Raw genomic sequence first — 23,506 nt, 5'->3', positions numbered from 1 at the left:
CTTCAAACTGCAGTGGCAGGAGGTACAGGGAGGGGGGAGCTCCTTGGGGTGGAGGTCCCAGAAAGGGGCGGGGCCAGCTGGCCCCCCTCCCCCCGATGGAGTTCGTGACCGGGTACCGCGCGGAGGTGCTGGACCTGGCCGAGCTGCTCCTGGGCTGGCACCGGCGGCTGCTGGGAGGGGGTCCCCCGCGCCCCCCCCGCCGCCTCCCCCCCGACCCGGCGCGCTGGGTGCTGCAGCTGCTGCCCAACCCCCGGCTGGCCTTGGCCCTGGCCTTAGCCCCGGCGGGGTCGGGGGGGGGCGCCCCCCGGGGCCGCCTATGCGGGGAGGAGCCGCTGCAGCTGCGGGACCTGCTCCCGGGGCTCGGGTTCCTCCTCCTTGACGGGCCCGACGCCCGGCCCGGGCCAGGTAACCGCCTCGGGGACCCCCTGGAGCCCCCCAACACCCCGGAGACTCCCCAGAGTCCCCCCCAAGCCCTGGAGACCCCCAAGAACTTGAGACCCCCCCATACAACCCCAGGGTTCTCCAAAACCCTGTAGAGACCCCCCATAAATTCCCCAGGGTCCTCCAAAACCCCGGAGACCACCATGAGACCCTGTAGAGACCCCTTAAAAACTCAGACCCCCGGAGACTCCCCTGAGACCCTCCCAAGGATCCCCGGACAGCCCCCAGGGTCCCTCAAATCCGTGGGGTCGGCCCTGAAATGCAAAACCTCAACTGAGACCCTGCTAGGGTCCCCTCAAAACCCCACAGACTCCACAAAGACCCCCCAAAACTCCAGACCCCTGAGACCCTCCTACGGCTGAGCCCCCCCCATACCCTCAGTGCCCCCAGTCTCCCCCATCCAGTCGTCCCAAATTCCCCAGTGCTTCCAGTCTCCCCCACCCGCTCTCCCAAGCATCTCCTAGTGCCCCTAGTCCGCCCAGTCTTCCCTGCCCACTGCCCCCAGCCTCCCCCAGTGCTCTCCGTCCCCCCACCCACCGCCTCCGGTCTCCCGTACCCAGTCTCCCCAGTAACCCCCACTGCCCCAGCCTCCCCTAATTCCTCCCAGTGCTGCCAGTATGTTCCTGTCTTCCCAGTATCCCCCACCCAGTCTCTCCAGTACCCGCCCAGTGTTCCCAAGCTTCCCCATCCAGTCCTGCCAGTATCCTCCAGTGCCCCCAGCCCTTTCCGGTGCTCCCACTACCCCTCGCCCCCCAGGCCAGGTGCTGCTGCACGTCGAGCGCCTCCTGCTGGTGACGGACGAGCGCGGCGCCCTCCTGGGCCTCGACTTCCAGCTGGCGGCGACCGGGGCCGGGATCGGGGCCCCAGCGCTGGCGGAGCGGGCGCTGCGGCTCGTGGCCCACGCCATGGCTGGGCCCCTGGGCGGAGGGGAGCCGCGGCGGCCCCGGGCCCTGACGGTCACCGACGCCGAGCTGTACCGGTGCGGGCGGGCAGGGACTGCGGGGCACCCTGCCCGCCCAGCCCTGCCGGTGGCCCCCACTCCCGACCTGCAGCCCCATCGGAAGGGGGGGCACCATTATGTGGGGGCTGCGGGTCGGGGGTGAGGGGCAGCACTGGGGTAGGGGGCCGCGGCCGGGAGTAAGGGACATCGAAGGGCAGGGAGCAGGCCACACCCCCGCTAACCGCACCCCCCACCCGTCCGTCCGCAGGGCGCTGGAGCCACTGCTGCAGCCCCGCCTGGGGGTGAAGCTGGCGCCTGGGCCGCTGCGGGGCTGGGGGCCAGCCCCGGGCCTGGCCCTGCCTCCCACCCGCGTCCGCGCCTGCCACGCGTGTCGGCGCCACGGCTTCGCCCCTCGCCTGGCGGCCTGGTGGGTGCGCGGGGCGGGAGCGAGGCGGGGCTGCGGGTCGGGAGCCCCCGCCTGACACGGCCCCGCGTGCAGCCCGCAGTGCCGCGCCGTGCTCTACTGCTCCGAGCGCTGCCGCCAGCGCGACGCGGGGCACCGGGCCTGGTGCCAGCGTCTCGGGCGGTTCGCGGCCCGCGCCCGGGAGCTCGCGGACCTGCCCTTCACCTTCGCCGCCGGTGAGGGCTGCGGGGGGGCGGGCGGAGGGAGGGGCACCGGCAGGGCGCGGGGGCTGAGGCCTCTCCTCTTCCCCTCCCCCAAGAGACCACCAGCGACACCTTCGACCGCGAGGCCTTCCTGGCAGGGCGGGGGCTCACGGGGGGGCTCTGGACCCTCGAGAGCCTCCTGGTCCGGGCCCCCGACTACGGCGTGGGGCTGGGGGGGCACCCCGAGCGCGAGCCGAGCCCCCCCCACAGCGGTGAGGAAAGGGGGCAGCGGGGCGGGAGGGGCGCCACTGGAGGGGGCTGCGGAGCTCTGACCCCGGCTCTCCTTCCTAGGGAACCCCTTGCAGGGGCTGGCGCCCGAGGGGGGCCCCCCACTTCCCACCGCCCCCACGCAGCCCCCCCCACCCCGGACCTACTTCAGTGAGTTTGGGGGAGCTGGGGTGTTGGGGGCGGCAGGTTGGGAGTGAGGGGCACCATTGTGGGGGGGCGGGGCGGGGGTGAAGGGTACCGCTGGGGGGCGGACCCTGGCCCGGGGGGAGGGTGCCAGTGTCCCCTGACCCCGTGCCCCCTGTCCCCAGGCTCGTGGGCGGGGTACTACGGCTGGCGCGGGCTGGGCCCGGGCTGCCCCGCGGCAGCGCTGCTCTCCTACCCGCTCAGCGCCTACTACGTGCTCACGCAGCTCGTCCCTCGCCACTGTGAGCACGGACGCCCGGGACCTCTGGGTGGGGGTTCCTGCTCCCCGGACCCCTGGGTGGGGGGGTCCCTGCTCCCCGGACGCCTGACTCCTTCACCCCGCTTCTCCCCCCAGTCCCGGAGCTGAACATCCTGACCAAGCGGTCGCTGAAGATCCACGTGCTGGAGGCCGGGAAGGAGCTGGGCTTGGCGCCGCTCTTCGGGGTGCGGGGGTCACACCCGGGGGGTCCTAGGCCCATGGGGGGATCTCAGGGCTGGGGGGATGTCCGGGGGGGTCTGAGGCCCAAGGGGTCTCGGGGGAGGGGGGTCGCGCAAGCGGCTCTGTGCCCCAGGAGAGGGGTCTCGGAAAAGGTCTCTGACTCCCCCGTCCCCTAGGAGCTGTCGCTGCTGCTGCCGGACGTGTCCCTGGAGCTGCTGCTGTCCGGGCAGGCGCTGCCCCCTGCCGCGCACGGCCGCCTGCTGCTGCCCCCGGTACCCGGGGGGGATGGGGGCCGGCCTGGAGGGGGTGCGGGGGTGCGGTACTGGCCTGGGAGCGGGGGCCTGGGGGGTCCGGGAGGGGGGCTTGGCCTGGGAGGGCGGGCCTGGAAGGGTTCTGGTCCAGGAGGTGGAGTCGGGGTGGTCCTGGCCTGGGAAGGGGGATCTGGGGGTCCCGGTCCGAGACGGGGGTCTGGGGGTGTCCTAGTCCCCCCCGCGCTGACCCGCTTCCCCGCGCAGGAGGCAGAGGGGGAGCGGCCGCGGGGCGTGGGGGGCCGGGGGGGGCTGCAGCTGCGGGTCTGCGCCCGCCCCTCTCCCCTGCTGCAGGGGCCCAAGCCCGACCTCGTGCTCGGTGAGTCCCGGCGGGGGCGGGGCTATCGGGGAGAGGGGGGCGGGGCGAACCGGGGCTGTGGTTGCCGCTTGGGGCGTAGCTACTTAGGAAAAGGGCGGGGCCACTTGAAGGGCATATGGGCAGGGCCTGAGGGATGTAGGTGATGCTCCCCTCCTTGGTCCTCACAGGGTTTAACCCCGGCTTCGCCCTCAAGGACACGTGGCTCAGCCTCCTGCCCCGCCTGCAGGTGGGTGCCCGGAGGGCGGGTCCCCCAGTGCCCCCCACCCCTGCTGGTGCCCCTCTCACGCGCCTCGGTGCCTCCAGGCGCTGCGGGTCCCAGCCTACTTCACCGAGTGCAGCGAGTACAGCTGCGCCGTGGACCAGGCCACGGTGGCGGCGGCCACGGGGGGCAGTGCCAGCCCCCCCCAGCTTAACCCTTTCCGCTCCCCGCTGCGCCGGCCCGGCCTGGACAACGCCCTGCCCTGGTGAGTGCCACGCGCCCTGACCCCCGCAGCCCTCCAGCCTGCTGCCGCCCTTTGACCCCCGTTCCAGGACTTGTGTTCCCACTTGCCCCGGTGACCTCTGACCCTCGCAACCCCCATCGGTCACAGGTACCCCAATGCCTTCGTTTTCCACCTGCTGTACAAGGGGGGGGCAGGTGGGGGGCGTCCGGGTGCCCCCCCTGCCCCCAGCCCCCCCCCCGCGGCCTCCTGTGGCCCCGCTCCTGCCCCAGGCCGGAGCCGGCGCAAGGACAAAAGGCAGCCACGCGGGGGCAAGCGCCGGAGATAACCACGGGTTGGGGGAGGGTGTCAGGGTATGGGGGCGGAGGGGGCACGGGTGGGGCAGGGGCAATAAAGACACCGTGGAGCAGAGACCAGCTGTAGTCAGAGCCTGGCCCCGGGGGGCTGCGGGTCGGGAGCGAGGGGCAGCGGCAGGGCGGGGGGTGGGGCTGCGGGTCTGGAGTGAGACGTCTTCCCCGGCCGGAGCAGCGGGGTCCTTAAGCAGCTGGACCCCCGCAAAGGCTCATGGGAGAAATCCCGCCGCTCCCGGTTGGTGCCAGGATTGAGGCCCCTTCAACCCTCGAGGTCGGAGACCGGAGGGGGGCAGGGGGCCGGACCGGGGAGCCCCCACGGTGTTCCTGCCGCTGCCGCTGCCACGTGGTGGGTCGAGGTCGAACCCCTTGCCTCCTGCAGTGTCCCGGTTCAGCTCCCTCCCCTCCCGGCCCGCCCGGATCGGGGCCCCCAGCAGCTCCGTGCCCCGCTCCCAAATAACTCCCGGGGGCTCAGACGTGGGAAACTTTGCATGCATTTGGGGGCATCGGGGTGCAGGTCGGGACTGAGGGGCACCGGAGGGGGGGGTAGGTCGGGACCGAGGAGCACTGGTGGGGATGTGGGGCAGATTTCTCGTGGGTGACAATATCGTGTGGGGCTGGGGCCGGTGAGGGTGGTATGGCGGGTGGTCTCGCGTGGGTCAGTCGCAGCAGAAGAGGTGCAGGTCGTTGAGGCCGGTGTCATCCTGGCCAGGCCCCCCCGGCAGCTCCACGCGTGTCTGCAGCCCGCACACGGCCCCAAAGACGCAGGGCTGGCTCCAGTTGCCCCATTCCCCACTCGTGCCGCCCTCGCCCGCGATCTCCCTCCCGTTGGAGCAGAGCATGGACACGTCCGTGGCCGCCTCGTCGTCGCGGAAGGGCCCGCGAGGGGCCTCGGCCCGGAGCCGAAACTGCACCAAAGCGCCCCCCCCCGCAGCCACGGGGCGAGTGCCACAAGCCCCACCTGCGGGGGGCGGGGGGGGGGAGAGAGACACGCATGGGCTCTCGCAATCCCGACCCGCAGCCCGCGTCCGCGCCTGCCGGCGCCCCCGACCTGCAGCCCCTACCTCTCCTGGTGCCCCCTGCCCCCCAGCCCTGCCGGTGCCCCTCACTCCCGGACCGGAGCCCTGTGCGGGGCGGGGGGGGCACTCACTTGCCCTCGCTGGACTGGACGCTGCTGCCGTCGGTGCAGATCAACCGGACGCCGTTAAGCCCCGTGTCGTCGCCGAAGTGGCTCCAGCCCTGGTGGGGCTGCACCTGCCGGGACCCCCCGTGGCGTGAGATGCGCCGCACTCGCTGGTGCCCCTCACTCCCGACCCACAGCACCCCCCTACCTTGACAGCAAAGGCTTTGGCGTAGGTGCCCTGGGGGCAGAACTCCTTGTGCCCCCAGTCCCCCCACGGGCCCCCGTTCTCCACCGCCAGGACGCTGATGTGGTCCCGGCCCCCCCAGGCGCCCCCGGGGCCCACCAGCAGGAGCAGCAGCAGAGGCAGCATGGCTGGGAGATGCCTCCCTGTGCTGGGAGGGGGCAGTTATAGCTGAGGGGCGGGGGGGGGGCTTTGGAGGGCTCATGCCCCTTGGCCCAGTCACCCCCGGGGCCAGTGACCCCCATCCCCATGGCAACCGGGGCATTGACCTCCCAAACCTCCTCTCCTGGTTACTATGGGAAGGAGAGCTGGTTGCTAGGGGGAGGTTGCCATGGGGACCTAGACCTGGGCAATGGAGGGGTCCGGGAGTTATGGACACCCCCCGCCCCGGATTGGTTGCGAGGGCGCTGGTTGCTGGGAAGACCGAGAGGTGGTTGTTATGGGGGGTCAGGTTGCCATGGACATTTGGGGGGTGGTTGCCAGGTCAGTGTCCTGGTTTCCAGGAAGGCGCTGGGGGGCGGGAGCAGGGTCCAAGGCCGGTTGCGGTCACGACGGGATGGGGGGTGCCAGGGTGCCCCGCCATTAACCCCTTTGCCCCCAGCCCTGCCGGTGCCCCTCACTCCCGGCCCGCAGACACGCGTGTCTCGGGGTTAATTCCTTTATTGGCAGCTCCGTGGGTCACACGCACACGCGGGGGAGGGCGGTCACCTCTGGGCCATGCGGGGGTGGGGCAGAGGAGGGGAGGGGGCTGCGATGAGCGCCCACCCGGGTTTGGGGGTGGAGAGGGACAGAATCCCCGCCCTTACACGAGGCCCCGGGGCTGCAGGTCGGCAATGAAGGGCACCAGCAGCCCTGGGGATGCGAGGGGGGGATTTAAAGGGGTCACGCGTGGGGGGTTGTGGCTATTTATAGCTCCTAATATATCACAAGTCCTTTAAATACTATATACAGAGGGGGGGAAGCAGTGGCCGGGTCACGCGTGGATATGGGGGGGTGTCCGTGGATCTGGGGGTGACTCTGGTGCAGGTGTCGGAGCTTCTCGGGGTTGGGGCAGGGCTGGAGATCCCCACGTAACCCAGGGTCCCGCTGTGCTGGGGAGAGTCACGCGTGGACACAGGGGTCCCAGGGCAGTGTGGGGGTGTCAGGCGTCTCCCACTGGCTGGTGGGTTCCGCATTTTAGACCAAGGTTGTAGGGCATCACGCGTGGATATTGAGGGCTCCTGAATGGGTCTGGAGGATCCGGGGCCTCCCGCCAGGTGGAGGAGGGTTGGGCTGGGGGTATCCCCAGATGAAATGGGGGGGGGTTCTACCTTGGCTGTCGGAGGGTCACGAGTGGGCACTGGCGCCCCCGGATGGGTCTAGGGCATCCGGGCAGGGGTGTAGGAGCCTCCCCGTAGTTGATATGGGGGGGAATAGCGTTTGGGGGATGACCCCACGTGGGCCGGGGGGTCATGGGTGGGCGTGGGGGCGTCACAGCTCGGCGCAGCGCTCCTGCCGGCTGTAGTGCTCGAACTGGCTCTTCCAGCGCAGCATGTAGTTGCTCCAGCGGTGAAACTCCACGCGCCACTGGCGCTCGGCCTCCTCCAGCGTGTCTGCGTGGGGGGTCGGGGTCACGCGTGGCAGCACCCCCACCCCTCTAAGCCCCACCCACACGTGGGCCCGCCCCTGCCTCCCCGCCCCCGCTCACGGCATGACACGTGTGACCGTGACCCTTGCGGGCCTCTCCCGCCCCTCTTGCCACCCCCCGCTCTCCTTGGAGGACGGGCGAGACCATCACCCTTAGCCTCTCTAGCCCCCGAGACGATCCCCCCGCTCACCCCGCCCCCCGGGGAGACCCCGCCCCTCAGCCCGCTGCTAAGGAATAAGGGCGGGGCGGGCGAGCATTATGCGCATGTGCAGCGCGTGTTCGAAGACTGCGGGGCATGCACGTAGTACACGCGCGTGGGCCCTCTGAGCAAGCGTGAAGCGCGTGTGCAATACCTGGCTGTGAGCGTGCCGTGCGTGTGCGAGGGGGTCTGGGCATGGGTCTCTCCCCTCCCCCCGCCCCCAAGTTAACCCCTCGTTGCCCGGATCGCGAGGGTCCGGGTCTGAGCGGCCGCAGAGCGAGAAGGAGGGAGGGAAGGAGGGGGCCGCCGCGGCAGCGGTGCATGCCGGGATGGAGGCTGGAGAGGAGAACAGAGGAGGGGGAAGTTGGGGGGAAGCTTTGCCCCGCCCCTCGCTCCTGACCTACAGCTCCCCCCTCCCCTGGTGCCCCTCGCTCCCGCCCCGCAGCCCCCACGCACCGGTGACGTTGAGCAGCTTGGGCAGGAAGCGGGTCCAGAAGGCGCAGAGCTGTGCGCGCAGGCCTTGCCCCACGGCCAGGGGCCCCGTGTCGAGCCTCACGTAGCGCTGCCCGGCAGCCGTGTAGGGGGGCCAGTGCCCGGCCTGTCCCGAAGCATTGTTGGGGTCCCTGTGGGGTGGGGGGGAGGTGTCAGCAGCCCCCAGCTTTCCCTTCCCCTGCTTCTCTCTGTGCCTGTCCCTCCACCTACCCATCCACTAATCCTAGGTACCATCCAGCCATCCACCAACCCATGCACCCACCCCGCAACGATCCCAGATGCCATCCATCCACCCACCAATCCCAGATGCCACCCATCGATTCAACCACACACCTGCCTATCCCAGATATTATCCATCCACCCATCCACCTCTATGTACACATCTGTCCAACTATCCATGGATCTGTTGATCCATCCATCATCCATCCATTGTCTATTCATTCCTCCCCATCTTCATCCATCCCATTTGTCTATTCTCTGTCCATCCACCCACCCACCCACCATCTCTCCATCTTTTCCTCCACCCACCCATCCATCTCCCCCCTGCCCACTGGCCACTGTTACCCAGTGCGGGCAAAGTTCCCCCAGTAGCGCATCATGCGATGGCTGAGAGCGGCCTCGCTCGCTGTGTAGTTGAGCGCTGGCTGCAGGGGCAGCCCAAAGACGAACTCAATCTCATAGCCGTGGGGGACACCCATCCAGGCTGGCCAGGCCAGTGTGGACGCGCGGTGGTCAAAGAGGTAGGCGAAGACTGGGGCTCCCCGCTCAGCTGCCCGCTGCGCAAACAGAGTGACAGGACACACCACGTTGTGGTCGCCCACCACATCGTCCAGCGCCTCCCGGTTCTTCACTGGGTCCTCGGGGTCCCGCCAGTCTGTGTACTGGAGCACCACCGCCTCGGCCGCCAGCTCCCCCGCCTGTGGGACCCCCAGTCGCACCCCCCCCAGGAACTCTTCACGGGTGATGAGGCTCTCATTGTCTTTGCTGAACCCGGGTGCCCCGTAGATCAGGAAGTAGCTGCCTTCATCGCGCACCACCCCGGCCAGCACTGGCATCTCGGTGAAGCTGCCTGCGTTGAGCAGGACCTCAGGGCTGTCAGCCAGGAAATCCCCATCCACCACCGGCACAAAGGGGAAGCGAAAGACGCTGGGCTGTGGCAGGACCCCCCACTCCTGGTCGATGAGGTCCTGGGGTGACCGGGACCGGAGACAGGCCACTACCTGCGAGAGGATGGCAGGCGTTACTGACATTGTGCCAAGAGTGGGGCCCAACCCCGCTGAGGGAAGTAGCGTGCCGGGAACTGGGAGGTGTGAGAGCCAGTTGTGCATGAAAAGCGCGATAGCGTTATCATGCTGCAAAGTGGCAGCTCATGCAGTAAGTGGAGACTGGCTGCACGGTACAAGCAATGGGCCTAGAGAAGCATGCAATAAATGGCCACCTATGCAAAGTAATTACCATACAATTAACTGGTGAATTGCACAATAAATGGAGACAGGCGACCTAGGCAAATTGTCACACCATGAACTAGCGAATCGCACAATAAATAGAGACTGCCCATGCAGGCAAAGTACTTATCATGCAATTACCTGGTGAATCGCACCATAAATGTAGACCGGCTATAAAATAATTATCACACCATGGACTGGTGAATCGTGCAATAAATGGAGACCTGATACATGTGTGAATAATTGTCACACAATTCATAAGCCCCCTTCCTTCAATACCACGCAGGCTGGAAAGGAGCTCCTCATTAGCGTTACCCTGATGACCTCCTGTTTGTGCCCTCAGGGGGATGCACCATGGCCCATGGGGGCGCAAAGGGGCACTGTGGCCCTACCCATCCAGCCCTGACCCCCTTCCTGAACACCCCATGGGCTGTTCTGGGCTTTTTTTGTAGCTGGATGACCATTTTGATGACTTTTTCCATGCAAGACGGTGTGCATTACCTCAGAGTCATTGCCCCCAGCTGGACACCCCACACGGCGCGCCAGTTCCAGTGCCCGCCGGCGGCTCTCCCCGGGGCTGATGGTGGCCCAGGGCCCGTTGGGGGCCCCACTTTGCAGCACGGCCCGGTGGAACAGGGCCCGGCTACCTGGTGACAGCAGGTGCATGCCCACTGAGGCAGCTCCGGCACTCTCCCCAAAGAGCGTGATGGCGTTGGGGTCCCCACCGAAGGCACGAATGTTAGATTGTACCCACTGTAGGGCCAAGCGCTGGTCCAGCAGCCCTACATTGCCTGGGGCCTCGGGGCTGCCCAGCAGTGCCAGGAAGCCCAAGGCGCCCACACGGTAGTTCATGGACACCAGCACCAGCCCCTCAACCTGTGCCAGATACCGCCCATCGTAGACATCCAGCGAGGATGAGCCACTGTAGAAGCCGCCGCCATAGATCCAGACCAGCACCGAGGCGTTGCGGGGCCGTGGCGATGGCACCCAGACATTCAGGTACAGGCAGTCCTCGCTTAGCTCCCGGTTGGGGTTCCACATCTCCAGGCCAGGAAAGCCGGGGTACAGCTTGTCCACGTACTGCCAGCAGGCCTGGGGGTAGGCGCTGGCGTCCCGCATACCACGCCATGGCCGCCGGAGGGGGCGCGGGGGCCGGAAGCGCAAGGGGCCAAGTGGGGGCTCGGCGTAGGGGATGCCCAGGAAGGCGGTGACATGGCCGGACAGTGCAGGCAGGCGCACCCCTCGCACCGGCCCTGCCTGTGTCTGCACCACCAGCTCGTCCGTAGCCCCCTCGGGTTCCTGGGGGGTGGCTGGCAGGATGAGAAGGAGGAAGGGGAGGAAGGTGCCAGCCATGGGGGTCATGGTGGTGACGGCAGGTCCTACGGGAAGATGCCAGGGTTATCGTGGCTGTGCAGCCCAGGCCTTACTGGGGGGGCAGAGAGGAGCAGACAAATGTCCCCCTGACCACTCCCCCCTTGGCTACTTCTTGCCTGGGAGAGGCCCTGGGGTGAGACGGGGGGGGAGGGGGGGAGGGGCGGCAGCTTCTGGATGTGTCGCTAAGGAACCGTCTGGACCGGATGGGGGGGGGGAGGGAAGAAACTGGCCCCCCAGCCCTGCAGGTGCCCCTCACTCCCGACCAGCAGCCCTTCGCCCCAGCCCCACCGGTGCCCCGCACTCCCGACCTGCAGCCTCGGTCCGTGTGTGTGCGGGGAGGGGCGGGGGCGGATCCGGGCTGCAGCGGGGAGGGGCAGCCGCTCGGGGGCGCTGAGGCCGGGGGTCTCTGGGCAGGGTCGGACCCGCCGGGCCGGGAACAGCTGAGCCGCAGCTGTCGGCGCCCGGAATAGCGACCCCGAAATAGCCGGGGGGGCGCCTGCGTTCCCTGCATGTGCGTGTCCCGCCCCATCGCCTGGCCGTGCCTGCTGGGGGTGCGTTCCCCTTTAAGAACGGGGGGTACATCAGAGCCCCCTGTCCCCCGGCCGGAACAGAGACCACCTGCCCCGACACCCGATCGCCTGGGTCCGCGCCAAGCTTCCGGCCCCCGCCCCCGCCCCCGGCAACCGGAGACCCCGGAGAGGGTGGGGCTGGGGGCCGGGACGCCTGGGGTCGAGGGGGAGTGAGGGCAGGGCAGGCTGGGGCGGGGCGCTCTCTTCCCACCGGGAATACCCCCCCCGATGACGTCATGCCTTTTAATACCCGCCTGTTTGCAAACAGCCCCGCGTCGCCAGGCACCCGGAGACCCCACGTGTCCGGGCCCCCAGCCTGTCCTCTCCCCCCAGCCCCCTCCCAGAGACCCGAGGTGTCCGGGCCCCCAGCGCCCCCTGCTCTCCCCCCAGCCCCCTCCCAGAGACCCGAGGTGTCTGGGCCCCCAGCGCCCCCTGCTCTCCCCCCAGCCCCCTCCCCTCCCCTCCCCTCCCCGAGAATCCAGGCGGCCGCGCCCCCCCGCCCCACCCTACCCCACCCCACCCAGCGGCTTGTTTACAAGCCTCCCCGCTCCTCCCCCAGCCCAGGCTCCCCCGGCTGGGACCCCCCCGGACGGGAGATGGTGGGGGCGGGGGGGAATGAGACAGCATCAGCGGAGATGGCCGGTGGGGGAGGAGGGTGGATAGGTGGATAATTGCTCTACCTAATTAGAGGGATGGTCTGCCCCTACACACCACTGCACCCATTCCTCCACCCCAGATCGCCCGTCCGTCCGTCTGTCCGTGCCTCAGTCTGTCCGGCTGGGTAGAGCACGCATCCATCTGTCTGTCTATGGAAGGCGCCGGGGGCTGACAACGCGGACAGACCCGCGCAGCCGGGGGAGGTGCACGGGCGGGGACAGATGCATCCATGGGTGCGTGGCCGGACGGTCAGATGAACAGGGAGACGGGTGGATAAGCAGGCAGGTGAGGGGTGCCCGGGATGGATGGACAGACAGACGCATGGACGGTACCGAGGAGGGATGACGGGCGCGGATGACGGACAGGCAGGCGGAGGGCTGGGGAGATGCACGCAGGCCGGAGGGGCGGACAGACGCAGACAGACAACCCGCGGGGGTCTCAATGGGGCGGGGATCTCTGTAGGGGCCGAGGGTGTCTATAGGGCTTGGAATGGCTTCCATAGGGGTTGGGGGGTGGGTGGGCTCTATAACGGCCTGGGCTCTCTATAGGGGCTAGGAGGGTCTCTCTAGAGGCTAAGAAGGTTTCTATAGGGGCCGCGGTCTCGGCAGGGGTAGGGTGGTCCCTCCAGGGGACGGGGTCTCTATAGGCCCGGGGGTCCCGCGGGGGCGGTACCGGCCCGTGCCTCTGCCGCTGCCTCCGTCTGGTCGCGCCGCGTCCGGGGGCGTCTGCGCAGCGCCCGGCGCTCAAGGGTTAAATCCCCCCGGGACCCGGCGGGGCGAGCGGGGCAGGCAGGGGCGAGTCACGTGACTCCCTCCCCCGCTGCGGTCCCGGCCCTGCCGCAGGGCGGGGCCACGGGCCAAGCCACGCCCCCACCCGCGTCCGTTGGGGGGGCATGTTCCCCCGGGATTTCTCAGCAGCCCCGTGCCAGATCTCCCCCACCCCACCCTCTGCTCCCCTTGACCCCAGCCTGACCTTTAACCCCAGGTCTAGCGCCCCCCCCACTAGAGAACCCAGGAGTCCGGGCCCCTCCCTTCCCCTCCCCTCCCCTCCTGCCCCGCGTTGCTATTTTTAGCTCCCCACCCGTGGCCGTGACGTGTCCTTGGTCTGTGCTGACGTGGGCTGACGTGTTCGTAGCTAGGCACCGCCCAGTGTCTTGACCCCACCCTGGATCCTTGCGGGGGGTGGGGTCCAGGGATTGCCATGGCAACACTGCAGGGGTTTCCTGCGTCGTCATGGCAGCACGGGGATGGGGGGCGGGGAATGCCTTCCTGTTGCCATGGTGACCCCGTAGCGAGTCTCAGCATCCCCCCTCCCCCCTCAAACCCAGGGTTCCGTCCCCCCCTCAGCCCCCCCCCCGGGAGAACCCAGGGGCCTGGGCGCGCCGGGTGTGCACGTGTGCGTGCCTGCGTGTGTGTGGGGACGGTGTTTGCTTTGGGGTGAGGTGACGTCAGGGGGGTTATCTGGCCCCCACCCCAAACCCAAACACCCAGGGAGGGGTCATGCGGCCTCACACAGTGTGACACGTCTGTGCAGGGGAGAGCCTCCCTACTGCCTGCAGGGCCTGGGGGGAGGCAGGTGTGAGGCCTTGCACATGCATGTGCATGCCAAGCCCAGGCTCATGGGCACACGGCTTCTCGTGTGATCCTGTCCCATGGATTTGCATGGCCTGAGGGCCCCTTCCCTCCTTGCTGGGGTGGGGGGGTGCCCGGATTCTTTATAGGGGAAGGGGCCAGGGTGAGAGCAGGGGGGCCAGGGGCCTGGATGCCTGGGGGAGGTGGGTCAGAGCTGGGCACCTTGAGGGGGAGGGGCTGGGCGTTGCCCTGGGGCAAGAGGGGCCCCCAACCCCGCCCCTGGGGTCCTTATCAGCCTGAGGTCCAGCCCTGGCCCCTCCCACAGGCTATGAAAGCTGCCACCCTCCCTCCTGCCACCCACAACCACCACCGCGGCCCCCCCACGACTATGGGCTCCCCCGGCGCTCTCTTGGCCTTGGCCTTGGCCTTGGCCTTGGCCTTGATCCCTGGTGAGTGGGGGACCCCAGACAAGGGGGGGTTTCTGGGCTGGGGACCTGTGAGATACCCACTTCTGCCAGGCTGGGAGTGTCTGATGGGGCTGGGATGGTCTCAGGGGGTGTTGTGTGTCCCTCCAGCTCCAAGGGTCCTGGCTTCCCATGTGCAGTGAGTCCCTTGCTGCCCAGGGAGATGGCTGAAGGGGACCCAGACATCTGGGACACACACATGGGCACAGGACCCAGGTGTCTGGGACGGACACACACACACACACACACACACACACAGAGATTTGAACACATCCAGCCCCTCCACACACACACACAACCCAGGTGTCCAGGACACCCTTTCCCCCCTCATCCCCCTGCCCCTTGATACCCCTCTGCCCCACCCCGAGCCCACTGACCTCTTCTTTCCCCCCAGGACCCGAAGCCAGAGCTATGGCCCCTGCAGCCACAACCATAGCTATGGCCAAGGTCACAGGAGCCACCAACCCCTCGCGGGTTCCTCAGGTCACGCGGCGGCAGGTGATAGCCCTGCCCATGGAGCCCAGGGGGTTTGGGGGTGTGACAGAGCGGACGAGCCTGATCCAGGCAGCAACCTGCCTGCGCACCATCACCACAACCACCCCCTGCACTCGGCGCATCAGCACCCAGCACACAGAGGTGTCCAGACGGGAGATGCACACAACATCCACGGAGGTGTCCACGCCAGAGACGCATGCGGCATCCATGGAGATGTCCACTCCGGAGATGTATGTGGCATCCTCAGAGGTGTCCACGCTGGAGACGTATGCAGCATCTGCGGAGGTGTCCACGCCAGAGAAGTACATGGCATCCACGGAGGTGTCCATGCCAGAGACATACACGGCATTCATGGAGGTCTCCACACTGGAGATGCACGTGGCATCCATGGAGCTGACGACAATGGAGACATCCGTGTCAACCATGGAGATGTCCATGTCAGAGACGCGTATGTCACCTATGGAGACGCCAGAGACGCATACGATGTCCACACCAGAGTCACACTCATCGTCCATGGAGATGTCCACTTTAGAGGCACATGGGTTGTCCATGGAGACATCCACACCAGAGACACTTGGCTCATCCACCAGCCCATGGGAGCCCATCTCCATGGAGGCAACCACACCGGAAACCCGTGTGTCATCTGCAGCCCCGTGGGAATCCCTGACCATGACAGGGACCCGCATGCCTCCCACGGCCCCGTGGGAGTCCACGTCCACAGAGATGATCACGCCAGAGACACGTGTGTCATCCACAGCATTTCCCATAGTGACCCCCAGCTTGGCCACGGGCTCATTCGGCCCCTCAGCCCCACGCTCGACGCCATTGCCCGCGGTCCCCACAGCCATGTCCATGGGTGAGTTTCCCTCCTCATCCCGGCTGGCTGCAGCCAGGACCCCTGGCCCCGGCCCTCCCCTGACCTCCTTATGCTTGTCCCTGCAGCCCCCTCGGCACCCGGCCTGGCCTGCCAGAACGGGGGGACACTTGTGGCCAGTGTGTGCCAGTGCCCCCCTGGCCTGACGGGGCAGGTCTGTGAGGTCGTCATCAACAACATTAATGTCAGTGAGTATCACAGGGGTTCCCGATGTCATTGGTACCCCACACTCCTGACCCACAGCCCCCTGCCCCTTTGGCTATGAGTGTTGGGGGCAGGACCTCAGGCCCCTGCAGCCTGGAGAGAGGGAACCCAGGCATCCTTGCCCCCAGCCTGGGCTGCCACCAAGGGACAGGGGGTGTCTCTGGGTGGATGGAGCCTCAACCTCTGCCCCCGCCTCCCCCCAGGCACAGTTGTGGCTGCCATCAAGGTCACAGTGACCGTGGTGAACATGACCTTCCAGCCCTTCATGGACAAACCCAGCTCCACCGCATACCAGCATTTCCAGACCCACTTCAAGCAGCAGGTGATGGGGGGGGCAGCAGAGTCCAGAGACGTGTGGGTCCGTGGCTCCTGGCACACGTGCGTCTGTGCATGCGTGTATCTTGTGCATGCATGTGTCTGTGCGCACATGTATTTGTGCACCCCTGTATCCCTGCATCGGTGCATCCGTGAACCTGGGTATCCAGGCCTCTGTGCACCCCTGTATCTTCACACATGTGCATTGGTTCATCCATGCACCCGTGTATCGCTGTATCCATGCACACGTGCATTAGTGTGTCTGTGTACCCATGTACTTGTGCACCAGTGGATATATGCCCCCATGCACTGGGGTATCCATTCACACTTGTATGTGCATGCACTTGTGACTCAGTGTATGCGCATCCATGCAGCATGTATTTGGGCCTGCATGTATCTATGTACATGTATTCCTGTGTCTTGGTGCACCCATGCACCTGGGTATGTGTGACCGTATGCATCCATGCACGTGTGTGTATGCACATGTGCAGCCATGTCTTGGCACATCCACGTATCCATGTCCCCTGCATCCATGTGTCTGGCTGGGGGCTCATGGCTGCTACCTTGCAGATGGGGCTGCTGTACAAGGTGGTGCCTGGCTACCAAGGCCTCCGTCTCCTGGAGCTCAGGTGAGGGGGAGTGAGGGGGGTCGTGGCTGGGGGGTCCCTGTGGCTCCAGGCTGACTCTGCTCCCCCCCAAGGAATGGCAGCATCGTGGCCACCCATGAGGTGCTGGTGGAGGTGGATGGTGGTGTCTACGATGATGCCTATGCCCTGGCCCAGGCCAATGTCAATGCCGTGCTGCGGGACCATGGCTGCACTTCTGATGAGCGTGGTGAGACCCCCCTCTCCCCTCAACCCCCGTCTGGCTGGAGCCTGTTCCCCCAGGCTCCATCTCTTGGGGTGTGTGGGTGGAGGGGGCACGTGGGACTCATGGCCTCATCTCCTTCCCTGACAGAACGGCTCTGCTTCAGACGCAATGCCACCCGTGTCACTGCCCTGCCTCTCACACTGGCTGGTGAGACTCCTGGCACAGGGGCTGGGGCTGCGGGTTAGGAGTGAGGGGCACCAGCAGGGCTGGGGGGGGCTGCAGGTTGGGAGCAGGGCTGGGGGGGCAGGCGCTGCGGCTTTGGAGTGAGGGGCATTGGCAGGGCTGGGGAGGGGCTGCAGATTGGAAGCAGGGCTGGGATGGCAGGTGCTGCGGGTCAGGAATGAGGGGCACTGGCAGGGCTGGGGGGACCCCCCTGGGTCTGATGCCCCCCCCTCCTGCCCTCCCAGGGGTCTGCATGAACCCAGCAGTGGCCCCAAGCCAGTTCCAGCCGTTCTTTGAGGCCATGTGGGTCGCCGGGGGTGTGATGTGCGTCTCCAACTGCAGCTGGCGGCACCCGGAGCACTTCACCTGCCACCCCCACGGCTACTGCTACATCCACCCTGAGGGGCCCACCTGCTAGTGAGCTGCGGGAACCAGGCAGCTGGCCCCTTTACCCCAGCCACTCCCCCCCACTTCCCCTTCCAGGGGACCCAGGCATCCAGGCCTGAGTCCCCCCTGCTCTCCCCCCCAGCTCCACAGTGCCTAGGGAACCCAGGTGTCCGGATCCCCAGCCCCTGCTGCCCTAACCACTACCCCCTAGTCCCCTCCCAGGGGACACAGGCATCTGGCCCCCCCCAACTGTGCCCCCTTCTCCCCACAGCTGCGAGCACTCAGACTGGTTCTGGTTTACGGGCAGCCACTGTGACCAGGGGGTCAGCAAGGTGGGGGTGGCCGTGGGGGTGGCCCTGGGCCTCCTCATCCTCTTGCTCCTCCTGCTGCTCCTGCTGCTTTGCCTCTGCTGCTGCCCACCTGGGGACCGCCAGGAGAAACGCAGGTACCAGGGCCTGAGGGTTGGGAGTGACGGGCACCGGCAAGGCTTGGGGGGCAGGGGTTGCAGGTCGGGAGTGAGGGACAACAGGGTTTCACAGGGGGGCTGTGGTTCGGGAGTGAGGGGCGCCGTCGGGCTGGTGGGGGGAGAACCCAGGTGTCCTGGGCCCTGACTTGCCCCTGTTGCCCCCTGTAGCCTCAGCAAGGCCCTGATGGAGGAGGAAGCAGAGGACAAAGAGGAAGGCCTTGGGAAGAAGGGCATGTGGTCGCCGCAGCACTCTGAAGCTGAGGAAGAAGGCCATGGGAAAAAGGGCTCCTGGTGGCCACAGCACAATGAGGAGGAGGAGGATGACAGCAGCCGCGGGAGGAAGGGCGCGTGGTGGCCACACCACGAGTGGGAGTGGAACGCCGGGCACCGCGGCTTCTATTCCCCCAACCCTGAGGCCTCCAGCCCCCACGGTAACTGTCCCCAACCCAGCGACCCCAGGCGCAGCTGCAGGAGCCAGTTCCAAGCTGGTCTGTGCCCACAATGGGTGTGGACTGCAGCAGGGAACACTGAGTCAGAAGAGAAGGAAGGCGTGGGGCGGGAGCCAGGGGTGGGCTGTGGGGGGCATATGCTACTAGTTTGAGTTGGAGACTCAGTATCACCTCCTCCACAGGGTCTCTGGTGGGGTCCGGGAGCAGCCACAGCACTGATACCTATGTTGACGGCTTCCACCCCGCGCTGGACAAGGTGAACCCCTCTGCGCAGGTAAGTGGGGGTGGGGGTTGCGGGTTGGGTGTGAGGGGCAATGGTGGAGCTGGTGGGGCAGCACCCACTCCATTTCTCTCTGCTCTTTCAGACCAGCATTGCCCGACCCCACGTGACCAAGATGTGATCCCCCCCACCCCGCTCCAGAGTCTCTTGAGTAGAGGGGGCCCCAGACCCCCACAACGGCAGCAGGACCCTCCCCACCATGGCGTGGGGGAAGCAGAGATGATGTCAGGACTATGAGGGGCACCATGCAGGCCTCTGGAGACACCCTCTTTTCCCCAGGACTGGGTGGGGCTGGATCCTGCTGCTCTCTCCACACCCCCCCCATAGTCACTGGCCTCTTGGGCCTTTGTGTGTGTGTATGTGTGTGCGTATGTGTGCGTAACAGCATCTTTCCCACCGGTTGGGAGTGAGAGGCACTAGTAGGGGGCTGCAGGTCAGGAGGGAGGGGCACCAGCAGGCCTGGCAGGGCAGAGGGCTGCAGGTTGGGAGTGAGGGGCACTGGCAGGGTGGGGCCTGTTTGCACAGCTGGGGGTGTGGGGGGTGGGGAGGGCTGGCTTTTGCCCCAGTTTCTGCCAGGGCCTGTTTGAGTTTCGCCCTGTCCCTGGGTAAACAGGGGTGTGGTGGCTTTCAATGAACCCAGGCATCCGGGCGTGGCTGGGTGGTGTGGGGCCAGCCTCGGTTCTTGCTGCCCTTGGGGAGAGGGTGAGGGTGGGGGTGGGGGGGGAATTTGCCCTGCCCCCAGCAGCCTGCACCCCTCCCGTTTTCTCCCTGCAGGGGCTATTTTGGGGTGAATTTGGGGGTTTTGGGGCTCATTGAGCAATAAAGAACATCTGTGCCATCAGTGCCGGGCCTGGGGTTCATCCTTGCTGGGGGGGATGGCACCATGTTCACATGCGTGTGCAGTGCTACATGCCCACCCTGGTGGCCTCCGTGTTCCACCCCAGAGTCCTTTGCAAATGACCCCTTCCTGTCCTGGCTCCAGGGGCAGGTTGGGGGAATTGCTGGGGGGATACGAGAGTCCTCCCCTGCCCCATGCTGAGGTCCCCAGGTTTTCCCAGGTGCTGGGAATAACCTGTGCTCTGCCCTGAGGGCACTGGTTGTGGCTGGCTCTGGGGAGTGCCTGGGCCAGGAACAACCACATGTAACATCCCTGTGGCCATGAGTGACATCAGCTCCTGGGGCCCGTGCCAGCTGCCACCTCCCAGCCTGCATATCTACCTACCTACCCACCCGCCCACCTACCCATACATCTATCTATCTATGTATCTATCTATCTGTCTGTCCAACCCTACGCACACCTATTTCTCTCCCTCTCCATCCCAGCCGGGTGAGGTGGGTGTATGTGCCCTGAGTCTTCCCTGGGGCCAGGCTGGGCGGTGACGGGTGCTGCTGTCTTCCATGACCTCATGTACCCATTGAGGAAGGGGCCGCACCCTCCTCTCCCCCCAGCCCCACCGGCAAAGGCTGGGCCTGGGCCTGGGCCTGTGCCAGGGCTCCGGGCTCATCTCCCATGTACCACTCACTCCGTGCCCAGCCGGGACGGACGGACAGACCAGGATGTGCAGGCAGACAGGGCCCGGGCCCTGGAGCCCAGCCCAGCGCGGGGCCCCCCTCATCCTCATCCTTTTGGCTGTGTTGGCCGGTGAGTGCAGCTCCCTTCCCGCTTGCTAGAGTCCATACCCCCTTGTTAGACTCCCTTCCCCCTTGTTAGTGCCCAGATCCCCTTGTAGATTCTGCTTCCCTTCGTTAGAGCCGAGATCCTGTTGTTAGGATCCGTTCCCCTTCATTAGGCTTCTGACCTCCTCATTAGACTCCACGCTTCTCTTGGTTAGGCACTGGACCCCCTTCATTAGGCTCCGGACCCCCTCATTAGGCTCCAGGCACCTGGCTTTTGCTTTCCCCTTTTGGTGGGCTATGAAGCAATTGTGCATGGCCCTGGGGTGATACAGGGCACAGGGCAACAGTGAGGGCTCATGGAGGATCCCATGGCTAGCCATAGGAGGGTCCCCGAGGCCCTGGCCTGTCTCCCAAAACCCACAGAGCCCACAGAGCAATGGAGTTGGAAATGGAAACTGCCTTGGTGACTGCTGCCTGGCACCCAGGTACTTCTCTGATCCTAAAGGATGTGCCATATTTACCCCATATATAACACCCTCAGAGAAAACCAGCTGGGGGAAGCTTGGGGTGGACCCCAGGGGTAAATTTGCACCCCCTTTTGATTCATGCTTTCCCTAAGCTTTAAACCAGTGATGTTTCTGCCCAGTTGTCATCATGGCTGGTTGGCATCTACTGAATTCCTGCTAATCGCTTCAGTCCTTAAGACCCTCTCCCCTGGCTAACAGCCATGATGAAGCTACCCTTCCTTCTCCACCACCGCTGCCTCGCTGCTCTTCCTGGCCATGGCTCCCTCCTTTCACAGCCCTGTGGCCTAGTTTAGGGCCAAGCTCCAGGGCTGAACTCAGGGGTGGGTCTATGACCCCAGGCATAGGAAGGAGAAATGGGGACAACCTTGGAGGCACTGCCCAGCCTTTTGGGATTGAATCAGACATAAGTCTTGGACTCTAAGGACTGCAGGATCAATAAACTGGTAGTTTAGGGCTAGTTCTTGCCCTCATTTAGTGTGGAGGGGGTTGACTGTAATATATTCAGATAACAATGGAATGAGTATTGCAGTTATTATATATGGTTTTGCTTGGCTTGTAAACTGAGTCATAAAGCGCTGGGCCCGTAACACATACAATCCTGCTTCTACTTTAGCTGGAGAAACTTCATTGGTGCACACTATTTTCTGTGTCATCTGCACCTGGCTTTTCAGAGGGCTCCCATACGTGCTATCTATGTGAGAGAAGGGCTGGATGTCTGCGGAGGGGAGCACGGGGGTGTTAATCACCACAGCTCTGGGAACCACTGCCATTTGTGCCATTGCTGCTCCTCTGGCTCCACTGCCAGGTTCTGGGCCCGTGGGATGGCCGCACCAGATTAGGGCTGGGCGCTCATGGCTTCACCTACTAGGCTGCACAGCCCTGGAATGGGTGGGTTGAGCTAGGCCCCAAGGAACCCAGACCTCTGCTGTTAGGGTGTGTGTTATAGTTGGGGGTATTGTATACGACTTTCTCCAGAGTTTTCCCAAGGATAGAGGTAAGACTAACTGGCCTATAGTTTCCTGGTTCCTCCCTCCTCTCCTTCTTGAAAATAGGGAGCACACTGACCCTTTTCAGTCTTCTGGGACCTGACCGGAGCACCATGAGTGCTCAAACAGCCATGCTAGTCATTCTGCTATGACACTGGCCAATTCCTTCAGCACCCTTGGACGAAGATCATCTGGGCCCACAGATTTGAACACATCCAGCCCCTCCAAGTGTCCCTTTACTAAATCTGTGCTAATAGTTGATGGGCTGGTGTCCGTCCTGTGTCTTGGTGCACTGTGACCAGTGGGGTCCCACAAGGCTCTGTCCTAGGGCCTATGCTGTTTAACATCTTCATCAATGATGTGGACATTGGTGTCAGAAGTGGATTAGCCAGGTTCACTGATGACACTAAATTCTGGGGTAAAGCATCCACACCTGAGGATAAGAGGGTGATCCGGGTGGATCTGGACAGACTTATGAAATGGGCAGACGAGAACCTGACGGTGTTCAACACCAAAAAATGTAAGGTTCTTCACCTTGGGAGGAAAAACCAGCGCCATGGTTATAGGCTTGGTAGTGCTATGCTGGTTAGCACTACAGATGAAAGGGACTACCCTCCATCAATGCTGACCTCGTGAAGGAACACCTTGAGAAGCTGGATACCTTCAAGTCAGCTGGCCCTGACAACCTGCACCCCAGGGTACTCAAGGAGCTGGCGAGCGTCATAGCCCAGCCCCTGGCACGGATCTTTGAAAACTCCTGGCGCTCTGGTGTAGTGCCCGAAGACTGGAAGAAGGCCAATGTGGTGCCGATCTTCAAGAAAGGGAGGAGAGTGGATCTGGCTAACTACAGGCCCATTAGCCTGACTTCTATCCTGGGGAAGATCTTAGAAAAGTTTATTAAGGAGGCCATCCTTGATGGACTGGCCCAGGCTAACATCCTAAGGGATAGCCAGCACAGGTTTGTTGCGGGTAGGTCTTGTTTGACCAATCTCATTTCCTTCTATGACCAGGTGACCTATCACCTGGACAAGGGAGAAGAGATTGATGTCATATATCTTGACTTCAAAAAAGCTTTTGATCTGGTATCCCATGATCACCTCTTGGCCAAACTGCCCAGTTGTGGCCTTGGCTCCACCACGATCCGCTGGCTGGGAAATTGGCTTCGTGGTCGGACCCAGGGGGTTGTGATTGATGGCAGTCACTCATCATGGTGCCCTGTAACCAGTGGGGTCCGTCAAGGCTCTGTCCTGGGACCCATACTGTTCAACATCTTCATTAATGATGTGGGCATTGGAGTTAGGAGTGGACTGGCCAAGTTCGCCGATGACACCAAACTTTGGGGCAAAGCATCCACGCCAGAAGATAGGCGGGTGATCCAGGCTGACCTGGACAAGCTCAGCAAATGGGCAGACGAGAACCTGATGGTGTTTAACACCGAAAAATGCAAGGTTCTCCACCTTGGGAGGAAAAACCTGCAGCACCCTTATAGGCTCAGCAGTGCTACGTTGGTTAGCACCACAGAAGAAAAAGACTTGGGGGTCATCATTGACCACAAGATGAACATGAGCCTGCAATGCGATGCTGTGGCTAGTAAAGCGACCAAAATGCTGGCGTGCATCCATAGATGCTTCTCGAGCAAATCCCGGGACGTCATTCTCCCCTTGTACTTGGCCTTGGTGAGGCCGCAGCTGGAGTACTGCGTCCAGTTTTGGGCTCCACAATTCAAAAAGGATGTGGAGAAGCTTGAGAGAGTCCAGAGGAGAGCCATGCGCATGATCAGAGGTCAGGAAAACAGATC

General features: G+C 64.9%; 4 protein-coding genes across 17 annotated transcripts; 2 read left to right on the top strand and 2 right to left on the bottom strand.

Moving 5' to 3' along the window:
* The first annotated feature begins 95 nt into the window (after nucleotides 1-95).
* Nucleotides 96-4,642, top strand: ZMYND15 (zinc finger MYND-type containing 15). Of its 9 annotated transcripts, XM_090055626.1 has the most exons (13): nucleotides 96-405; nucleotides 1,198-1,420; nucleotides 1,650-1,808; nucleotides 1,881-2,020; nucleotides 2,104-2,259; nucleotides 2,339-2,425; nucleotides 2,584-2,700; nucleotides 2,814-2,902; nucleotides 3,074-3,169; nucleotides 3,413-3,524; nucleotides 3,692-3,750; nucleotides 3,828-3,988; nucleotides 4,115-4,333. In XM_090055626.1, the coding sequence occupies exons 1-13, from the start codon at nucleotides 96-98 to the stop codon at nucleotides 4,290-4,292; spliced, it is 1,887 nt and encodes a 628-aa protein (XP_089911752.1). In that variant the 3' UTR covers nucleotides 4,293-4,333. The 9 variants fall into 9 exon arrangements, with proteins under 9 accessions (XP_089911752.1, XP_089911747.1, XP_089911751.1 ...); XM_090055621.1 differs by lacking the exon at nucleotides 3,413-3,524 and having other exon boundaries at nucleotides 4,115-4,642; XM_090055625.1 differs by lacking the exons at nucleotides 2,104-2,259; nucleotides 3,413-3,524 and having other exon boundaries at nucleotides 4,115-4,642.
* Nucleotides 4,643-4,792: 150 nt separating this feature from the next.
* ACHE (acetylcholinesterase (Yt blood group)) lies at nucleotides 4,793-13,143 on the bottom strand. Of its 4 annotated transcripts, none has more exons than XM_090055589.1 (7): nucleotides 13,122-13,143; nucleotides 9,943-10,820; nucleotides 8,561-9,216; nucleotides 7,961-8,127; nucleotides 5,646-7,270; nucleotides 5,465-5,568; nucleotides 4,793-5,275 (listed from the first exon to the last, which is right to left on the bottom strand). In XM_090055589.1, exons 2-5 carry the CDS (start codon nucleotides 10,801-10,803, stop codon nucleotides 7,149-7,151), a joined length of 1,806 nt encoding a protein of 601 aa, XP_089911715.1. In that variant the 5' UTR covers nucleotides 10,804-10,820; nucleotides 13,122-13,143; the 3' UTR covers nucleotides 4,793-5,275; nucleotides 5,465-5,568; nucleotides 5,646-7,148. The 4 variants fall into 4 exon arrangements, with proteins under 4 accessions (XP_089911715.1, XP_089911716.1, XP_089911717.1 ...); XM_090055590.1 differs by lacking the exon at nucleotides 13,122-13,143 and adding an exon at nucleotides 12,724-12,919; XM_090055591.1 differs by lacking the exon at nucleotides 13,122-13,143 and adding an exon at nucleotides 12,065-12,708.
* LOC149861394 (vitelline membrane outer layer protein 1 homolog) lies at nucleotides 4,974-5,807 on the bottom strand. Its single transcript, XM_090053755.1, has 3 exons — nucleotides 5,646-5,807; nucleotides 5,469-5,568; nucleotides 4,974-5,275 (listed from the first exon to the last, which is right to left on the bottom strand). Exons 1-3 carry the CDS (start codon nucleotides 5,805-5,807, stop codon nucleotides 4,974-4,976), a joined length of 564 nt encoding a protein of 187 aa, XP_089909881.1.
* On the top strand, nucleotides 12,159-19,066 carry LOC149861392 (uncharacterized). Of its 3 annotated transcripts, none has more exons than XM_090055597.1 (12): nucleotides 12,159-12,274; nucleotides 14,471-15,427; nucleotides 15,514-15,633; nucleotides 15,853-15,971; nucleotides 16,535-16,593; nucleotides 16,665-16,798; nucleotides 16,922-16,981; nucleotides 17,242-17,413; nucleotides 17,655-17,828; nucleotides 18,018-18,280; nucleotides 18,481-18,572; nucleotides 18,664-19,066. In XM_090055597.1, the coding sequence occupies exons 1-12, from the start codon at nucleotides 12,271-12,273 to the stop codon at nucleotides 18,697-18,699; spliced, it is 2,190 nt and encodes a 729-aa protein (XP_089911723.1). In that variant the 5' UTR covers nucleotides 12,159-12,270; the 3' UTR covers nucleotides 18,700-19,066. The 3 variants fall into 3 exon arrangements, with proteins under 3 accessions (XP_089911723.1, XP_089911724.1, XP_089911722.1); XM_090055598.1 differs by having other exon boundaries at nucleotides 12,197-12,326; XM_090055596.1 differs by lacking the exon at nucleotides 12,159-12,274 and adding an exon at nucleotides 13,916-14,061.
* The last annotated feature ends 4,440 nt before the right edge of the window (nucleotides 19,067-23,506 follow it).

The sequence above is a fragment of the Crocodylus siamensis genome, chromosome 6 (genome assembly GCF_052110815.1).
Source record: "Crocodylus siamensis isolate JL-2025a chromosome 6, ASM5211081v1, whole genome shotgun sequence".
Classification (NCBI taxonomy): Eukaryota; Metazoa; Chordata; order Crocodylia; family Crocodylidae; genus Crocodylus; species Crocodylus siamensis.
This window is presented reverse-complemented; position numbering and strand designations above follow the sequence as displayed.